Raw genomic sequence first — 17900 nt, 5'->3', positions numbered from 1 at the left:
ACTCTGGATTGATGAAACTCACAGCATTCTATACCAATCGCATCTTCCAGATAGTCTTCAAGGGCTCCCCCACACGGAGTGCATTGCAGTGATCTAATCTAGATGTTACCAGGGCATACATGGAGGACAATTCCTTAATATGCACCATCACTTTCAGACTGAAGTGGTACAGCAGCAAAGACGCAGATTTACTGCCTCAGTAAGAGGCAGGGAAGTCAAACAGAGACTCCTCAGCATTATGATAAGATTCCAGTTCCCAGGATTCTTTGGAAGAAGCCATGACAATTAAAAGTAAATTGCAACCAGTTTCAACACTGGATTAAGCCTATAGTTGATTGCTAACTGGAAAGATAATGTAAGCACCAGCACCCCGTTTTAAGGAGACCAGTGCTGACACATCTGCTCGCTATCTGCCTAGACACTGCTCATTATATATATCTTTTTTTTATCTCAGGTGGTTGATGGAAACACCAACCCATATGACATTGTCCTCAAAGACTTGGAGCCACCTATAATCGCTCAATTTATTCGGTTTATACCTGTGACTGATCACTCCACAAATGTCTGCCTCCGGGTGGAGCTCTATGGTTGTGTCTGGTTGGGTAAGCATCACAGTCCATTGCCTATGACCTTTCAGGATGATCCGTGCTGAAGACTGATGTAACAATTTTAGAGCACTGAAGCCACTCACAGCGCTCTCATGTCATTCAATCCAAACATACTTGTCCTTTCCAAGGCTGAGCTCTGGGGAAAAATGTCTCAGCAAGATAGAAAGAGAAACTAACACAATGTTTATGCAGTGCTTTTTATTTTTTAAAAAGGCACCTGAAAAATTGTGTGTGTGTGTGTGTGAGACAGAGAAAGAGAGATGCTTAAAAATTATTTTCTTCATTACTGATACTCAAGTGGGTGTTGATCCATTTCAAGTTCTTCGTGGCCAAGGGACTCACAGCATTTGACAAACTCCAAAAGTGTTCACCAAAACACAAATGATGTTCTGCTTGCCACAGGGGTGGCTTTTGTAGGATTGCATCTTAATTAATTCCAAAAACAGCCGTGTGTATCTTATGGTGATGCTCAGCAGAGTCTGAAGCCTTCAAGCCAATCTACAAGTGACGAATTACACTTGCCTGGCAAGTGAACAGACTCACGTGTATTCCTCCCTGTTCACTTGCCTGCCACTTGATACTTCCTCTGCTGGAGAAAAAGCCACTTCATTTGGAAAGAAGTTTCCTTAAACTGGAAGAAGTCTTCAAATTTTGCTGAGTGGCATCTTAGGATACAGCCAATGGCTATTCCAGATGGGTAGCCATGTTAGTCTAGCAGCAAAAGAAACAGAAGTCCATTGACATCTTAAAAGTTTATCCCGACATAAGTGTTTGTGAGTCAGAGCTCATTATGCTGCTTATGGAGTAAACTCTGACTCATGAAAGCTCATGTTGGAATAAAAGCTGTTGGTCTTTAAGATGCCACTGTTTTATTATGCCAGTGGCTGTGACACATCATGCATAAACATGCATGTATACCATCAGTGTTCTCACCACATTTTTTCTAGGTGTTCTCTTTCAGCACCTTTTTTCAATCTGAGCTTGTCAGTGTTTCCTCAGGTTGAAAAAAAGTAATTCAGAGTTTGGGGTAGGAGCTCCTGAAACAGAAATTACAGAAGGACTCAAGTCATATGTATTTCCCTTCACTGGATTTATTCACAAAATAAATGCGTTAATTCTCAAATGAATTAGAGTTGGGAGGGTAGAGATATACAGGGGAAGGGCATTGCCATTGTGAACTGGATCCCTATGAACCATACAATATGTAGTAGTAAACAAACCTCTCTAATGCATACAGAGAATTCAGTAAACTATATTTTATTTATTTATTTTTCAAAAATTTAGACTGCCGCCCCTTCGAAAACAGGGCCCTAAGCACTTTACAAATATTAAAAACCAGAATAAATCTTATACATTGAAAGATTAGAAAACTTATCAATAAATTTGGGGGGAAATCCCACAAGAATACAACCAATAAAACAGTGTAATCCCAATAACTGGGACAGCCCAAAAGTAAACAGCCGAGTGGCAGAAATGATGAGAACAATTTAAATGGCAAAAGGCAAACATGATACATTGGTACCAATTCACAACTTGGTGCTAGGAGACTGAAGGTTATATACAGGACTTTTTTTCTGGGAAAAGAGGTGGTGGAACTCAGTGGGTTGCCCTAGGAGAAAATGGTCACATGGCTGATGGCCCCGCCCCCTGACCTCCAGACAGAGGGGAGTCTAAACACCTCTCTGTCTGGAGATCAGGGGGCGGGGCCACCAGCCATGTGACCATTTTCAAGAGGTTCCGGAACTCCGTTCCACTGCGTTCCAGCTGAAAAAAACCTTAAGAACTAGGTAACACTTCTGAGTGTTCAAAGTAGTTCACATACACACTTTAACGTTTACATCTTTTAGGTCGATATTATTATTCTCATATTAAAGATGGGAGCTGAAGTGTGAGAGAGTGGTTTGCTAGCGGCTATGGAGACTTTCTCTACACAGAGATTTTTCTCTGCTTTGGAGTCCAAACTGAAGCACTTTTTCCCCTCAGAAAATTCACAGGATGTTGTACTCCAGTTCTTTTCCCAGTACCTGCTTTGCTGCAAGCTTTTGGGGAAGAGTGCAATACAAGCACATTGTCAGACCACGTGGATGGGAAAGTGTACAGTTTCAAAGGCTCACCCCCCATCAGCCACCATTTTCCTTCTGTCAGCCCCTTGGAATGCTTTTTGAGGGCTTTAAAAATTATAATTGCTATAATGGAGAACTTTAGAAAGGCCTTTCTTTTAAAGAATCAGGAAATGGTATAGCTCTATAACATACAATTTAATGATTTTTTTAAAGCCCTCCAAAAGTCATCTGGTGACACAGTGGGGAAAATGCAGGGGAAATGGTGGCTAATGGAGGAAAATACTCAGAAAACATATCTGTGGGTATTCTGTTGCCAGTGCCCATACTTCTGCTTTCTCAATAGGTGCACAATGGAGAATCCACACTGTGTGGATACAGCCCTAGTTAGTTCATGGCAGAGGTCAGCTATGACCCTCTTTCTGTACCACCTTTCTTCTGCATCAAAGCCAGAGATGGAATGAGTGTTGATTGGCGAGCCTGCTGCGATGTAATCTAAAGATCTCTCCTAACCTTTCTGGCCTTGGAGGAATGTTTGTTTCAAGCCTCCGAACTGGGGCTCTGTGCTTGCTGGCCCCTTCACAGATCTGCATTTCTATTAGCAGCAGCGATTGTTGTGTGTGACCAAAGTGTTTTCAGCCTGGCAACGGGGCAAGAGTAACCCCTCTTCTGTCCTTTAACAGATGGGCTGGTTTCATACAGCGCTCCAGCAGGGCAGCAGTTAGTTCTACCTGGTGGCACTGTGATTTACCTGAACGATTCAGTCTACGATGGAGCTTTTGGCTACAGGTGAGTTCTGCAGGATTCTGTAGTAGAGGAACAGTTTGGGGAGGAGGAAAGGGGAATGCTTCAGAGTGAAAGAACCAAGCCATCTAGAGGTTTTGAGGAGAACTGCAGTATTTTCAAATTAAAATAATAAACTGTAATTATTTTCCAGAACTTCTTAGCCTTAAGTAACATCTTCTAATCCTTTTGTGTTATATATTTCATGGCTACACCCTGACCTGGATAGTTTAGGCAAGCCTGATCTCATCAGATCTCAGAAGCTAAGCAGGGTCAGCCTTGGTTAGTAATTGAATGGGAGACCTCCAATGAAGACTATAGTGCAGAGGCAGGCAATGGCAAACCACCTCTGTCTCTTGCCATGAAAACCCCACCAAGGGTCACCATAGTCAGCTATGACTTGACAGTACTCTCCACCACCACATTTCATGGCTAGAAACACTCTGAGCATCCACTTTCACAACACATGCCCCCTGCAACAGACACACCATAACTACCCTAAGCCAATAGCCTTTTTCACATGTTGCAGTGAATAAATACATCCTGTATGTATGTAAGATAGAGCCAACGCGTGTTTACTTTATAAATGAAACTGAAGACTGGTACCTGGACAAATGTGGGGTTCAGCTGTGAATGTGTAACTTCTCTTTTTATAGGTTCTATGGTGCTTAGGAAGCAAACTTTCACACAAAGTTAAGAACAAATTTTCTTTTTTTAACTTTTTAACAATTAATAAAATACAACTATTTTTAAACTAATTCCTAAGTGCAACCATTAATTAATAAATAAATAAAATACAACTTAAAAAAAACCCCTAAACTAAACTCATAAGTACAACCATACAGAAACTTTAAATCAACAGTGTCTTTGAAAAGGTAAAACAGTTCAACATTCCACGAAGTGGTGAGTTCTTTTTCACTAATTCAAAGCAACTGTAGCCCAGGCTTCTGTCCTCTTGTTGGGGAATTACAGCCCTGCAAAAATAATACAATCCCAGTAACATCAACCAAACACAAACACCACTTTAAGTCATATTGTTTACATATAACATTTGATTTCCTTATTCCAGGTGATAAGAGCATATGAATTATTACTCATCTCCCCAGCAACCAGCTTCTTCCTCAGCTGCCTGGCTCTAGCTACTGACTCTGCCTTGCTGGGCTAAACCAGTTACCTCATAGGGATTACACATGTATTGCAAGCAACATGAGAATTACTCAAAAAACATGTAAAGAAAAAAAACGTAAAGAAGAATCACTCTATAAAGATTGTACCTGTGTTCACTGTACCTTGTGAACAGGGCTTAGTTAGAAACCACTCAGTCAAAAGTTTCTTGTTTTGCCAAAAGTTGCTTTTTGGGAATCTGATAATTGAATGAATTGCAAGCTTGGAGTTTGGGGGAGAAACAAAATGGGAGCAGAAATAGAGGTATAAAAAGGTGATGGTTCCTTAGATGTGACCTGAACAAAGTTCAAGTTCCTTTCAGTGCATGAGGCACCGAACAGCCTCAGATCACCCCCAATGTGCGTTGCCCTCCATTTCTTCTAGTAGAGGTGTGGCCAAAACCATCCGCCACACCCATGCTGGACAGCATCAAATATTCTCTGTACATAGAAGTTTTGTTTCCCTGATAGGAAGTTGTTTTCAGAAAATAACTTATCAAGTGCAAATGAATAAAGACTCTGAGGCCCTAGAGAATCATGGAGCTTCCTCCACAAGCACATTGAGGCTTCCCCTTCCCTATAGCAACTTCCACAACAAAAAATCCAGATGGTTGGGGGAGGAACTCCTCCCCAGGCAGTGATCAAGGGGGCATGAAAGGCTCCAGCTAGGAGCCAAAACTAGTAAAGAAAAAGCTTGCTGGAGTTCAGGGAGATGACATTGTGCCTTATCCTGTGTTTTCATTTCCTTTTCTTGTGTCTCTCACTAGCATGACAGAAGGGTTAGGTCAGCTGACAGATGGGGTTTCAGGCCTGGATGATTTCAGTCAGACACATGAATACCATGTATGGCCTGGTTATGATTACATCGGCTGGCGCAATGAGAGCACCACGAACGGCAATGTGGAAATCATCTTTGAATTCGACCGGATCAGAAACTTCACCACTATGAAGGTTTGTCATGGAAACCCATACTAGCTCCTGTACTGTAGAATGCCACTTATGGAAAAGGTATTATCTCCCCCCCTTCTTCTCCTCTCTATCAAAATATACATAGGGCTGGATCTCACATAGGGCATTTTTCTCTGGCATAAGAATCCTTCTTCTGCTACAAGAAGCCTCTTTTCCTTCTTCCCATTATTAGTATAATAAATCTGCAGAACCCAACCCAATATTATTTTTCAAGCGTACCTATATTTCTGGCCTTGAGTGACCCTTGTTATAAGCAATTACATGGGACTGTGTAGTAGATATTAATGCTTATATTTCATACCCTTTGCCTCAGAATAATTTGATTTTAAATGATATATTTAATAGTTATTTTGCAATCTGACATGATATTCTTGGTTGGCAGGATAAGAATAGCAAGTAGGAAGGAATGGGTGACTGGAAACATTTTGTACTGGGGCAAAAAATCCAAACAGCACCCCCTCCCACTCATTATCACTGAACATTATTGCTTGGGACATTCTCCTTCACAATACACAGGAGATAGGCAGTTCCTGTTGGTTTCAGTAGAGCTTGTGCAGGACAGCTTCCCTCTGCTTCTTGCTCTGGTGTCCTTCAAGATATGCCACTGCTAAAAAGTAGCCACTGGCTAGCAAACAGGCCTCTGGCTAGCAAACAGGAGAAAGGCTACACCAATACAGAGTCTGGGAAGAGCAAAAGAAGAAATTGGTTCAGTGGGAAAATTGTTTTTATTTATAATTATAGATCCCAACATGTGTCACATGTTGTTTCTATGTAAAGACAAAAAAGAGCAAAAAGTTGATAAAAAAATTAAAAACAGTATACAGACAGATTCTATAGAAGATTTTTTAAAGTTTTAAGTCAGATCATGTTAAAGGGACTCTAGAGACGGAGTCATACAAATTTTCTGTCTTATAACATTATGGTATACTTAAACATTTTTCTAGTAGTGCCACCTCTGAGAAGGGAATTACAATCATGGAAAATCCTGAATTGCAGCAATTTCAGTTCCATGAAGCCAACCACAGAAGGAAAGAGAGAACTGAATTAAGGATAATACCTTTCCCACCCTCCAGAGTGAAGCGTTGCAAGCATTTCTTATTCCTGTGGCTGGTTCTCCTTGAGAAGAATCTGGGCCATATGTCAAACAGGCTACTGGATCTCCTGAGGCTCAGAGCCTGAGATTCTATCAACCGCTCTGGCATATTTTTTATTTTGCCCTTCCTCCATGGTGCTCAAGGCAACATACAATTCTCCATTTTATCCTCAAAACAAGCTGTGAGGGAAGTAATGCTGAGAGAGAGGTGAAGAACTCACCTACTAGTCAACTTCATGGTTACTAAGTGGGGATTTGAACCAGGGTGTCCCCAGTTCTAGTCCAACACTCTACCATTGAACTGTCCAAAGCAGAGCTTGGGGTGTCTTACTGATCAAGAAGTGGAGAGACTAGAGTTGTGTAGCATAGGTGGTGACGGGAGGGGTTCCTGGCTGGTCGGGGGAGAGCTTGGCGGTGCTGAATGCCTCAGGGGTTGCAGCCTCATGCACATGATAGGTGCACAGCATGGCAAAATCAAGTTAAGCAGAAAAACACTTATCTCTGTCACACAGGTTCACTGCAACAACATGTTTGCCAAAGGAGTGAAGATCTTCAAGGAGGTGCAGTGCCATTTCCGCTCTGATGCCAACGAATGGGAGCCTAACGCTGTCTCCTCAGTGCTGGTCCTCGATGACGTTAATCCCAGCGCCCGCTTTGTCACGGTGCCCCTCCTCCACCGCATGGCCAGTGCCATCAAATGTCAGTTCTACTTTGCTGACACCTGGTTGATGTTCAGTGAGATCACCTTCCAGTCAGGTAGGAGCCATATGGTACAGAGATGGATGCTGGGATTTTCTGCTGGTGTGCATGTGCCATTGTGCCATTACTTCAGCTACCCATTTTGAGAGGACACCAGGAATCCTTGCCACAGTTTCCCTTTAGAAGTGTTTGGAATCCACTGTTAATGTGCTTGGAGATGCAGTTATTGACCCCAGAAATGGGAAAAGTGTTTTGTGTTTTGAAAGGTTGTATACTAGACTTGCATAACTTCTGAGCCACCCAATACAGCCCACTAGGGGGACGTATGAAGCTGCCTTGTACTTAGCAAGATCAATGGTTCATCTGGTATGGTATTGTCTTCTTTGACCAGATTCTCCAGAGTCTCAGGCAAAGACTAACATTTGCTGTAATATCTAAAGTAATGAGTATACCACGATCCCAGTGCAAAGTCCTTCTTATTCAAAATCAGGAGAGTGCTGGGTATTGTACATGCCATTTAGACATTACAACAAAAGCATTAATTGGAAAGAAGGTGGATGGTTTTGAAGCTGCTCCCTGATCGTGCACTGAATTTTCTCATTTTGCTGAATATTTACATAGTACCATATAGCTAGAACTATTGCAGTCTCACTGCTTCTGCATTAGGAAGTTTCTGCCTGTAATTCCATCCCCAAGCCCCATTATCTCCTCGTGCAGCTTCAGAAATTAAAGTTTATGAATGAAAGATTGCAATAGCCAGGAACTGTGTGTCTGATTATATTTTCCCTTCTTCTTTGTAATAGATGCAGCCATGTATAACAATTCTGGAGCCCTTCCTGAGTTTTCCGTTACTCCCACTACTTACGGTATGTGTGATACTTTCTGTTAGCTTGGGACATTGGACTCGCTTATCCAGAATGTTCTTGTTACCTACTTGCTCAGGTGGCTGTTCCAATGACAATGACTGATAAATATCCTTGGAAACTCTGTGTGTGTGTGTGTTATGTGCTGTCAAGTCGCCTCCAACCTATGGTGACCCTATGAATGAAAGACCTCCAAAACATCCTATCATTAACAGACTTGCTCAGATCCTGCAAACTGGAATACGTGGCTTCTTTTATTGAGTCAAGCCATCTCATTTTAGGTCTTCCTCTTTTCCTACTGCCTTCTACTTTTCCTAGCATTATTGACTTTTTCCAGATAATCTTGTCTTCTCATGATGTGACTAAAGTACGATAGCCTCAGTTTTGTCATTTTAGCTTCTAGGGAGAATTCAGGCTTGATTTGATCCAATACCCACTTATTTGTCCTTTTGCCTGTCTGTAGTATCTGCAAAACTCTCCTCTAGCATTACATTTCAAATGAATCAATTTTCTTCCTGTCAGCTTTCTTCAGTGTAGTCTTCTCCATATTTTTGAGAGTATCCTTTAGCAACTAGTCTGGCCTTGAACCTTTGTATTTCCCTTCTGCATCATGCTTAGTCTTGAAGATCCATATGCATCCTACTGCTCTCTTCTCTGGTGGTAGTTCTGTAAGTATCCATGCCTGGTTTTTTATTAGTGATTCAATTTCTTCTTCTGCAGCTTTTCTCCATTTCTCTGTTTGTTTGCTGGCATTCTTTCGATATCTTCCCAGCTAGAAGGTTCTGGTACAGCTTCTTCCCAAATAGGAAAGGTCTTCCATCCTTCAATGAACAAACATAACTGAGATGGGGGGAGGGGATAAATCAATTGCTGCCTTGCAAAAGGTTAAGGAGATAAATGTGCTTGTGTTTGCTGCTTTATGCAAGGGTCTAGCTAAGTGCTCCTGTATCTGAGTAAAAACACACTACTTATAGGGCACATTGTGTTTCAGAGGTTAAAGTTAGCAAAATGGTGTGTGCACAAGCTGTGTGGGTTTCCATTAGGTAGGCCACACAAGACATCTGACACATGAACATGTGTTGGGAGATGCAATGTTAGCCGGAAAGGGTAGTTTAAAAAGGCAGAGAGCCAAACTACAAGAGACAAATTACATGAGGAGGAGCATGTGAAGGGAACCGCAACGAACATTTCCGTTGACGAACCGGTTCACGGTTCATGGGGCATGGAACGGCCCCCGTGGCACTTAGAGAGCCCATATTCCCAGGGAGTCTTTTGCAGGCTCTCCTATAGCCATCACCCAAGTTTGGACAAGATTGCAAAAGGGATCTTGGAGTTATACCCTCTCCAATCCAAGGCCTTCAGGAAACTCCCACAAAAATCCAAGCTCAATTATACTCTCAGTCTCTCTCCCCAAAGGCTAGCAAGTGGCAGGCAAGAGCTCTGTCCCACTCCACTGCTCGCTGAAAGTGAAACCCAGCCTGGGAGACCACGGCTATTTATAAGCATGGGTCCCATTGAGCAACACAGGAGGTCTGTGTTTGGCCGTCAGAGCTGCCTATCAGGGTTTGCAGGGATGAGATTGGAGTGCCCATGGCTACAGAACACCCCCTTCCCCCCTCCCTCCCCTGGGTGGCTTCTCCCAACTTGTAACCGCTTTGCAGCTCTGTGCTTGGAAGGAAGACCTGCCAATCAAGGAAAGCTGGGCTTCCATTCGGGTTTCCGGGGTGACAGAAGGAGCACAGACAGAGCTCAGGCATTCCCCCAGCTCTGTTGCCAAGGGAATTGATTGCTGGCTCCTGAGTGTTTGCCTTAATGAACCACGGCCGAACGCAACAAACCAGGCTTTTTCCGACCGCTGGTTCGTTTGCCATGGCCAATAACGAACCGCCGGATCGCGATCACGTGATTGCCAATTTCATGGGTTTTTTAGGTTCGTAATGCGGTTTGTGCCCATCTCTAGTCTTCACATCCAGATGCTCCACATGCATCTTCCTTGCAGCTGCTATGCTCACTACTGGTGCAAAGGTTTCATCATAGTCTTCTCCATACTTCTGGGAATATCCCTTTGCAACTAGTCTTGCTTTGTACTTCTGTACTTCTCCATCTGCATCAAGTTTGGTTTTGAAGATCCATTTGCATCCTACCGTCCTCTTTCCAGGTGGTAGTTCTGTGAGAATCCATGTTTTGTTCTGGATCAGGAAGTCAATTTCTTCTTTTGCAACTTTTCTCCATTTCTCTGCTTCTCTTGTTGTCATTCATTCTATGTCTTCCCAGCTAGAAGGTTCTGGTACAGCTTCTGTTTTTGCCAGGTAGGAAAATTTCCTTGGTGGAACTCCTTTGTTTGTTCTGGCTGCGCGTCTGACACTTGGCTCTGCTTCCCCTTCTCTTTCTGTGGGCTCTGCAGATGTCTCATGTGTCTCAGTCAGGTCACACAGTTGCACAATCTCTGCCTGCTGTGCTGCATCAGCTTCTCTTGGTGTAGATTCTGTGGTGTCTGGCTTGCTTGCCTTCTCTTTTCATCAATATATATCATGTTATGAATCTTCACTGTGTCTATCTCTGGGTTGAGGATTCGGTATCCTTTGCATCCCACTGCATATCCAACAAATATGCCTTCTTTTGTTCTGAGATCCATCTTAGACCTCTTTTCCTTTGGAACATAAGTGTAGGCCTTTGATCCAGACACTCTTAGGTGCTTTACATTGGGCTTGTGGTTGTACCACAGTTCAAATGGTGTGCTGCTTGCACCCTTTGTAGGCAGCATGTTCTGCAGATAGGTAGCAGTGTTGACAGCTCCTCCCCAATATTTTTGAGGTAGCTCTGCTTATCGGAGCATACTTTGCACATTTCTGTGAGAGCGCGATTCTTTCTGTCCACTATCCCATTGAGTTCAGGTGTGTAGGGCACAGTTAGGTGATGCTCTATTCCTTCAGCTGCTAGGAAGCTTGTCATCTCCTTCCCCACGTACTCACCTCCATTGTCTGTGCGGATAGCCATTGGTTTTCTTTGGAATCTGTTCTGCACCATTGCTAGGTACAGCTTGAATTTTTCCAGTACTTGGCTCTTCTCTCTGAGCAGGTAAGTTACAGTAAATCTTGAAAAATCATCAGTAAAAGTCAGAATGTACTTACTTCCACTGGGTGTTACTGTTCCCATTGGTCCACAGACATCACTATGAATCAGCTCTAGCAGTCTTGTGGTTTGCTTCTCACTCTACCTGGTGAAAGAAGGTCTGGTGCCTTTGGCCTGAATACAGCAAACACATTTCTCTGTATCAGGACACTTTCTGCTTTGCAAATCATTAGTCAGATTCTGCCTTTCAAGTTGATATATATAATCCATTTTAGCATGTCCAAGCCTTCTATGGCCACTGGGTAGTGCACAATACACTGTTACAAGGCCTTGTCCCTGAGCAATCATGGCTTGTACATACACTACGAAGAGGTTTTCATAATGTGGATTCAATTCAACAAATAACTTCATCTTTACATAAATGATTGCTACACCCAGAATCAGTTGTCCATTAAAATACACTTTCATCTTTTCAGGCAACAATTAAGCAGTTCTTGTTTGATCTGCCGTCATTAGGTCGGCTATTTGCATTAAGGCTTTATCTGCATTCCTAAATCCCTTTGTCTCTGTCCCTCATGGCTGAAAACAGTTCGCTCTTTGTGATTCAAATACTCAGCAGTTTCTTTTTGCATGGCCCTGTTTCCCACAGAAGCTTCAGGAGAAATCACTTCTTGAGCTAACTTTCAGGGCATGTTCATTGGGCTGATTTGTATCAAACTGTTTACTAAGTCTTTCCTCTTCTAATTTTGCAAGCACATGATTCAGGCTTAAGTTTTCCTGGGCCGTTTCCAGACGGCTTACTTTCTGCCGCTCCGTGCCGCAACGCCACGACTCGTGCTGGGGCGAACAAGTTTTGTGCAATGTTGCGCAAAACTCGCACGAGAAAACGTGCTATTTCGCATTTTCTCCGGCACAAGCTGCGATGTTGTGGCATGGAGTGGCAGAAGGTAAGCCGTCTGGAAACGGCCCTGCATTTCCAAAGCATGCACAACGTTTGCATACGATTGAGGAAGGCTACTTAACAAGATTATTGATAAATCTTCATCCTGTATCTCCTTTCCAAGACTTCTCAATTTCTGTAATAATTCCATGAAATTAGAAATGTGCTCCCTTAGGTCTTGGTTAGGCTGCATCTGAATTCTGTATAATTGTTTAATATACAACACTTTTGTTTTAATCGATTCTTTGATATGCATTTTGAAAGCTGCTTCCACATTTCTCCAGAAGTTTGCATATGAATGACTCTTAACAACTATTTATCACTTAAAGCATTAATGATAATAGATCTTGCCTTATTGTTGTTCTGGGTCCGAGCTCCTTTTGAGCATCATTTGTGGGCTTGGGTTTTTCCACTGCGTCCCACACTTCTAGTTCAATGAGCTGAGTCTTGATCTTTTCAGACCATATCGGTAATTCTCATCACTCAATCAGTTGACATAGAACCCCTCCTGTGCTTCCCAGGAGTTGGCCATCTTTCCTCTATTGTCTGCCATGCTACACTTTTGCCTGCAGCTATCTGAGCTCTGGCAGAGTTAATTGCTTCTCTAATTACAGCACACGTGTACCTGGGCCCGAAACCCTGTTAGCAGAGTGTAAACAGAGCAGAGAAGTTACGCTGTGCTGATTAAAGAGGCAAAGAGTTTATATAAGAAGTACATACTTGAGAGTGAAGAAGAGAGATAGGGATAGAGATTGATGTTACCATAGTATTGATCCAGGTGGATCATGTAGAGAGACTCACAGGAGCTATCTAACAAGTGATCTTAGAACTGGCAATTCTGCATCTGGAGCTCCCAGTAATTGTTTAAACTCAATTCTCACATGTGTGTAGACTGTGCATCCAAGAGGTTAAAAAAATTATTTAATTATTCATAACCCTCTTTTCTGTCCAAAGGGGGTCCAAAGTGGCTTACCATAGAAAAATCGCTTTCTCTCCCTCTCTCTTTCTGTCTGCTAGCAGATCTTCCTCCCAGCTCTAGGTTGTGACTTTTTGGCTCGCACCTTTGGGAACATCCAAGCGAGCAGAGAAAAAACCAGTACAGCCAGATCCTGCTCAACTGCTGCTAGCCAACTTGTATGGTCTCGAGTTCAATTGATCACTGGGAGCTCTAGAAATGGAACTCCCTGCACTCCATCTGGTTTGACCTGGTCCTGAATATCTGTCTTATTATCTGAAATTGAAGAGTTGTTTACTTTAGACTGTCTAATAGGCCCTTGTACTATTCAACCTATAAAATTCATGCAGTCATGTTTCTGAGTCCATACAACGTCCACAAATGTAGTTGTGGCACCAGCTCGAGGAAACCCAATTTTTCATTTTGATCACATTTTGTAAAGGGAGTGCTGGGAAACTGCAATATTCCTGCTACAGTAGTAGGAAAAACAGCTGGATGCTGTGTACCAATATGCATTTGTTGTGCTGTAACTGATTGTCTGGAGAAAAATTAAAAATGGACTGAAAGGTGGAATCAGTGATTTAAGAGATTCGTTTACATGTGCAAGTCCAGAATCTCCCAAGTGAGACCTGCACTTTTCCTAAATTCGCCTAAAAGTCATGCATGGTACATGGCCATCTTTTGCTCTTTCTACTGCTAACAGATCCAACCCTCAAAGTGGATGACAGCAACACCCGCATCTTGATCGGCTGCCTGGTGGCCATCATCTTCATCTTGGTGGCCATCATTGTAATAATCCTCTGGAGGCAATTTTGGCAAAAGATGCTGGAAAAGGTAAGGCTATGACAAAAGTTGCACCTGTGTTATGAATGCAAAGCAAAACAAACATGTTTGCCAAAGGTAATTGCTTGTTAATTGATAGGCGCTCATGACTAACCCGCCTTTATTGAAACTGGCAAATATATTGATCTCCAGCCCACAACCTCCTGTGTTGTGAGCCCCTGTAGAAGTGCTTTTTTGCTGCCCTTTGGAAGCCCCTGGTTCTGTGTACAAGTATAGAGAGCAAGGGTGCCACCTTCCTGCCTCACTTTGCATGCATACAGAGAGAATTTGGCTTGTGTTTCCTGTCCCTGGCTTTCTCAGTCTGCTATATTTATTTATTTATATACTTCATTTATATCCCTTCTTTCTTCCCAGTGAGCACCCAAAGCAACTGACATAATTCTCCTCCCCTTCATTTTATCCTTGCAACAACCCTCTGAGGTTGGTCAGGCTGACTGGCTCGAGGTCACCCAGCAAGTTTCAATGGCTGAGGAGGGATTTGAACTTGGGTCTCCCAGATCCCAGTCGAACACTAGCCACTGCACCATTATGTTTTGTAAGGATTCTTATCTGTCTGACACATTTTATTTTTCACTCAGGAAGGGGTTTTGACACAGGCTCACAATAATGCATGAATGAAATGTTCTGTGGAACAAAGATTGGCACTGTGATTTTGAACATGAGCATATTGATGATCGTGTCACCACCATTTGGTGCTCTTTTGATGTAACAGAATGTTATGCTGCAGCCCAAGTTATTAAATGGAACTAGAGCCAGCATGGTGAAGTGGTTAGTTTGTCCGACAGAGATTTAGGAGACTCAGCTTCGAATCCCCGTGGAAGCTCAGTGAGTGACCTAAGGCCTGTTGCTCTCTCTCAGCCTAACCTATATCACCGGGTGGTTCTTGTGAAGGTAAAATGGAGTAGGTGAGAATAATGTTAAAAGCTGCTCTGGGTGCCTACTGAGGAGGAAAGCAGGGTATAAATATCTAAATACATATCTTGCGTTCTGTTGTACAACCGGGTCAGCCTTCCCCCTTCCTTTTTTGTGTCTTTCACAGGTTCAGCACCTTTTAGTATAAGAGCATGCAAGTTCATAGACTTGTCTGATGAAATTTTCTGTGCAATTTAAAAGCTTGAATGCTTTTATGTCAGCCAAAATTGATTGACTGGAGATTTTATTTATTGTAGATTTTAATGGGCCCCTTTCCCTAAGGATCTCAGGGTGGGTTTTCATGTTATCTGAGGTTATCCTCAGAAGACCTTTGTGAGGTAAATTGGGATTCCCTCTATGCCTTCCCTCTGCACTGTTTTCCTTATCTGAAATGGCTCTGAGGAGCTGCTCTTTGCTCCATAGGAAACACTAATATGTAGCCAAGAGGAAAAAAAAGTCTCTGTGCCTTTCTGTCTCACAGGCTTCTCGCCGGATGCTGGATGACGAAATGACTGTCAGCCTCTCTCTGCCCAGTGAGTTCAGCGTGTTCAACCACAACCGCTCCACCTCTTCAAGTGAGCGAGAATCCAACTCCACATACGACCGCATATTCCCCTTGGGCCCAGACTACCAGGAACCCTCTCGGCTGATCCGCAAGCTGCCTGAATTCACCCCAGGGGAAGATGAGGCAGGTCAGAACAGCCAATATTTGGGAAGATAACAGTGTGAGTCAGGGGCAAATCTGCTCCAGAGTCCAGAGCAGCACCAGGAGGGGCTTCAGCCCTCCAGACTGTTGGGGTTATATATTTATATATTAGTTTGGTTTAGTTTAGTAACTTAGCAGAGTAACATAGCAGAGTAATTTAGTCAGAAGCGTTTAAACCCTTACAAACTTGCATTAATTAATCCTCAGACAAAATTCATAGAAAGATAGACCTTACAGTTTATTGTAGCAGATTTCTTCCATAGCAATATTTTCTGGTAATAAGAAGGGAAAGATCCTAATCTAAAGAGTTACATTCCCTAGTCTAATGCCATGGCCTGAAACTAGGCAGCGAGGCTGGAAGTGGGTCTGTGGACAAAAAGAAGGGCTCCATAAGGAGCATGGTGGCTTCACATCTTTTCTCTTTGCATGAAGGGAAGGAGTGAAATTTCCCAAGAGGCAAAGAGGCAAGAGAGGAGGAGTCAGTAGGCGTTCCCACCTAAGACAAGAGAGTGGCAGATTGCTAGACTTATACATTACATTCAAAGAGACATGCAGCACCCCCCCCCCCCCCCAGTGTCCAAAGGCAGGCTGAGTCGCCTATTCCAACACAGACTTCCCTTCCTGCACGATTTTCAACAGAAAAAAATGCCCATGATGGGCTGCCACTGCTCAGGAGCACCTCTCCCCCCCACACAAATTAGCTTCATGAAACTCCTCATAAGCAGAAGAAGCAGAATAAATGATGCATGAATAAATGATGCAGGATATACTTTGGATAATTCATATGTCACAGAATCCAGCTTTTATGGGCTGAAAATATTTTGTGTGTGTGTTGAACGCAAAGTGTACCCAACCCTGTCTATTATTTACACTAAATACTAGCCAACAGCGGCTTTGGCTAATGCTGGCACTTCCCTACTGTGGTCCTTTTTGCAGTTTCCCTTTCTCCCTACCGCCTCTAGGCAGCAGCTCTCCCAAGATGCTGTATTGAGGTCCTCTTCTTCCTTGTTTCCTCTTCCCAGGTTGCAGTGGGGCAACCAAGCCTGCCCAGCCAGGTGGAGCTGAAGGGGTTCCTCACTATGCAGAGGCAGACATTGTCAACCTGCAAGGGGTCACTGGCAGCAACACCTATTCTGTCCCTGCTCTCACTATGGACTTGCTTTCTGGCAAAGATGTGGCTATGGCTGAATTTCCTAGGAAACTGCTGACTTTCAAAGAGAAGCTGGGAGAAGGCCAGTTTGGAGAGGTAAGTGCTCATTGCTCACTCATTTTTGCAAATATATCTATATTTTAAAAAATCGTAATTTCATATTGTTATGTCAATATACCATTATAACAATAAGTGGAACAGGTTCTGTGGATTCCCAGTTTTTATTTTTAAAAAGCAAGTCTCTAGCGCCTTCAGTTGCCTTTCCCTTTATATCTCCACAATGGAAGGGGCAAAATACTTTTTTTTTTAAAAAAAAAAAAGCTAGGAATTCACAGAATCTGTTACACATATTGTTATAATGGTATATTGACATAACAATATGAAATTATGATTTTAAAAAACAGACAGCCCCTCCCCTCCAGCAGTGGGGGGGAGGAATTAGCTGATGCATAGACAGTATCAGGGGAAATGGCTGTATTATGGGCGGGAAGATCAGAACTTTTTCACCCACACAGCAGCCATCCAGGCTTTACTGTGATCTTTCCCAAAACTTTGCAGCAAAGTGGGTTCAAGAAAAGTAGGAGAAAAACAGAGGAAACCCTGGGGGGTGTACAAACACACCACTATGCTGTGGGGAAGCAGGAAGAAAGAAACACTGCATTGAACTGTGGGCACATAACCTGTATGAAAATGCCTTTGTAATATTTAGTTGCAAGTGTACAAATCAGGCATATTGGAAGCAAACAGGGACTCCTACAACAGGCAGTAAATCCAGCAAATCATGGCTGGGATCCTGTGGAAAATGGAATCCTGTGGAAGGGAATCTTCATCAGCTGAATGGGACTTTCTAGCCTCCCCCTCCCATACTGAAGCCCAAAGTGATCCCCAAAATCACTTCAAGGTGCTGGTTACCATCTTTAGAGTGTTCCATGGCTTAGGGCCTAGGTATTTACGAGACCGCCTGCTGCTACAATAGCCTCCCACAGGCCGGTACGCTCCCACAGAGAGGGCCTACTCAGGGTGCCGTCGGTCAAACAATGTCGGCTGGTGACCCCCAGGGGGAGAGCCTTCTCTGTCAGGGCGC

The 17900-nt window shown here is 43.2% G+C and overlaps 1 protein-coding gene across 1 annotated transcript in view; it reads left to right on the top strand.

Annotated features, from left to right (window-relative positions):
- The window catches only part of DDR2 (discoidin domain receptor tyrosine kinase 2), a 69103-nt gene that overhangs the window by 36882 nt on the left and 14321 nt on the right, over positions 1-17900 (top strand). The window contains exons 5-12 of the mRNA XM_054980212.1: positions 455-602; positions 3352-3457; positions 5382-5565; positions 7189-7432; positions 8179-8241; positions 13909-14039; positions 15442-15652; positions 16689-16912. Of these exons, the coding sequence (XP_054836187.1) occupies positions 455-602; positions 3352-3457; positions 5382-5565; positions 7189-7432; positions 8179-8241; positions 13909-14039; positions 15442-15652; positions 16689-16912 (1311 nt within the window). The remainder of the gene's footprint in view (positions 1-454; positions 603-3351; positions 3458-5381; positions 5566-7188; positions 7433-8178; positions 8242-13908; positions 14040-15441; positions 15653-16688; positions 16913-17900) is intronic.

The sequence above is a fragment of the Eublepharis macularius genome, chromosome 5 (assembly GCF_028583425.1).
Source record: "Eublepharis macularius isolate TG4126 chromosome 5, MPM_Emac_v1.0, whole genome shotgun sequence".
In the NCBI taxonomy this organism is placed as follows: domain Eukaryota; kingdom Metazoa; phylum Chordata; class Lepidosauria; order Squamata; family Eublepharidae; genus Eublepharis; species Eublepharis macularius.
This window is presented reverse-complemented; position numbering and strand designations above follow the sequence as displayed.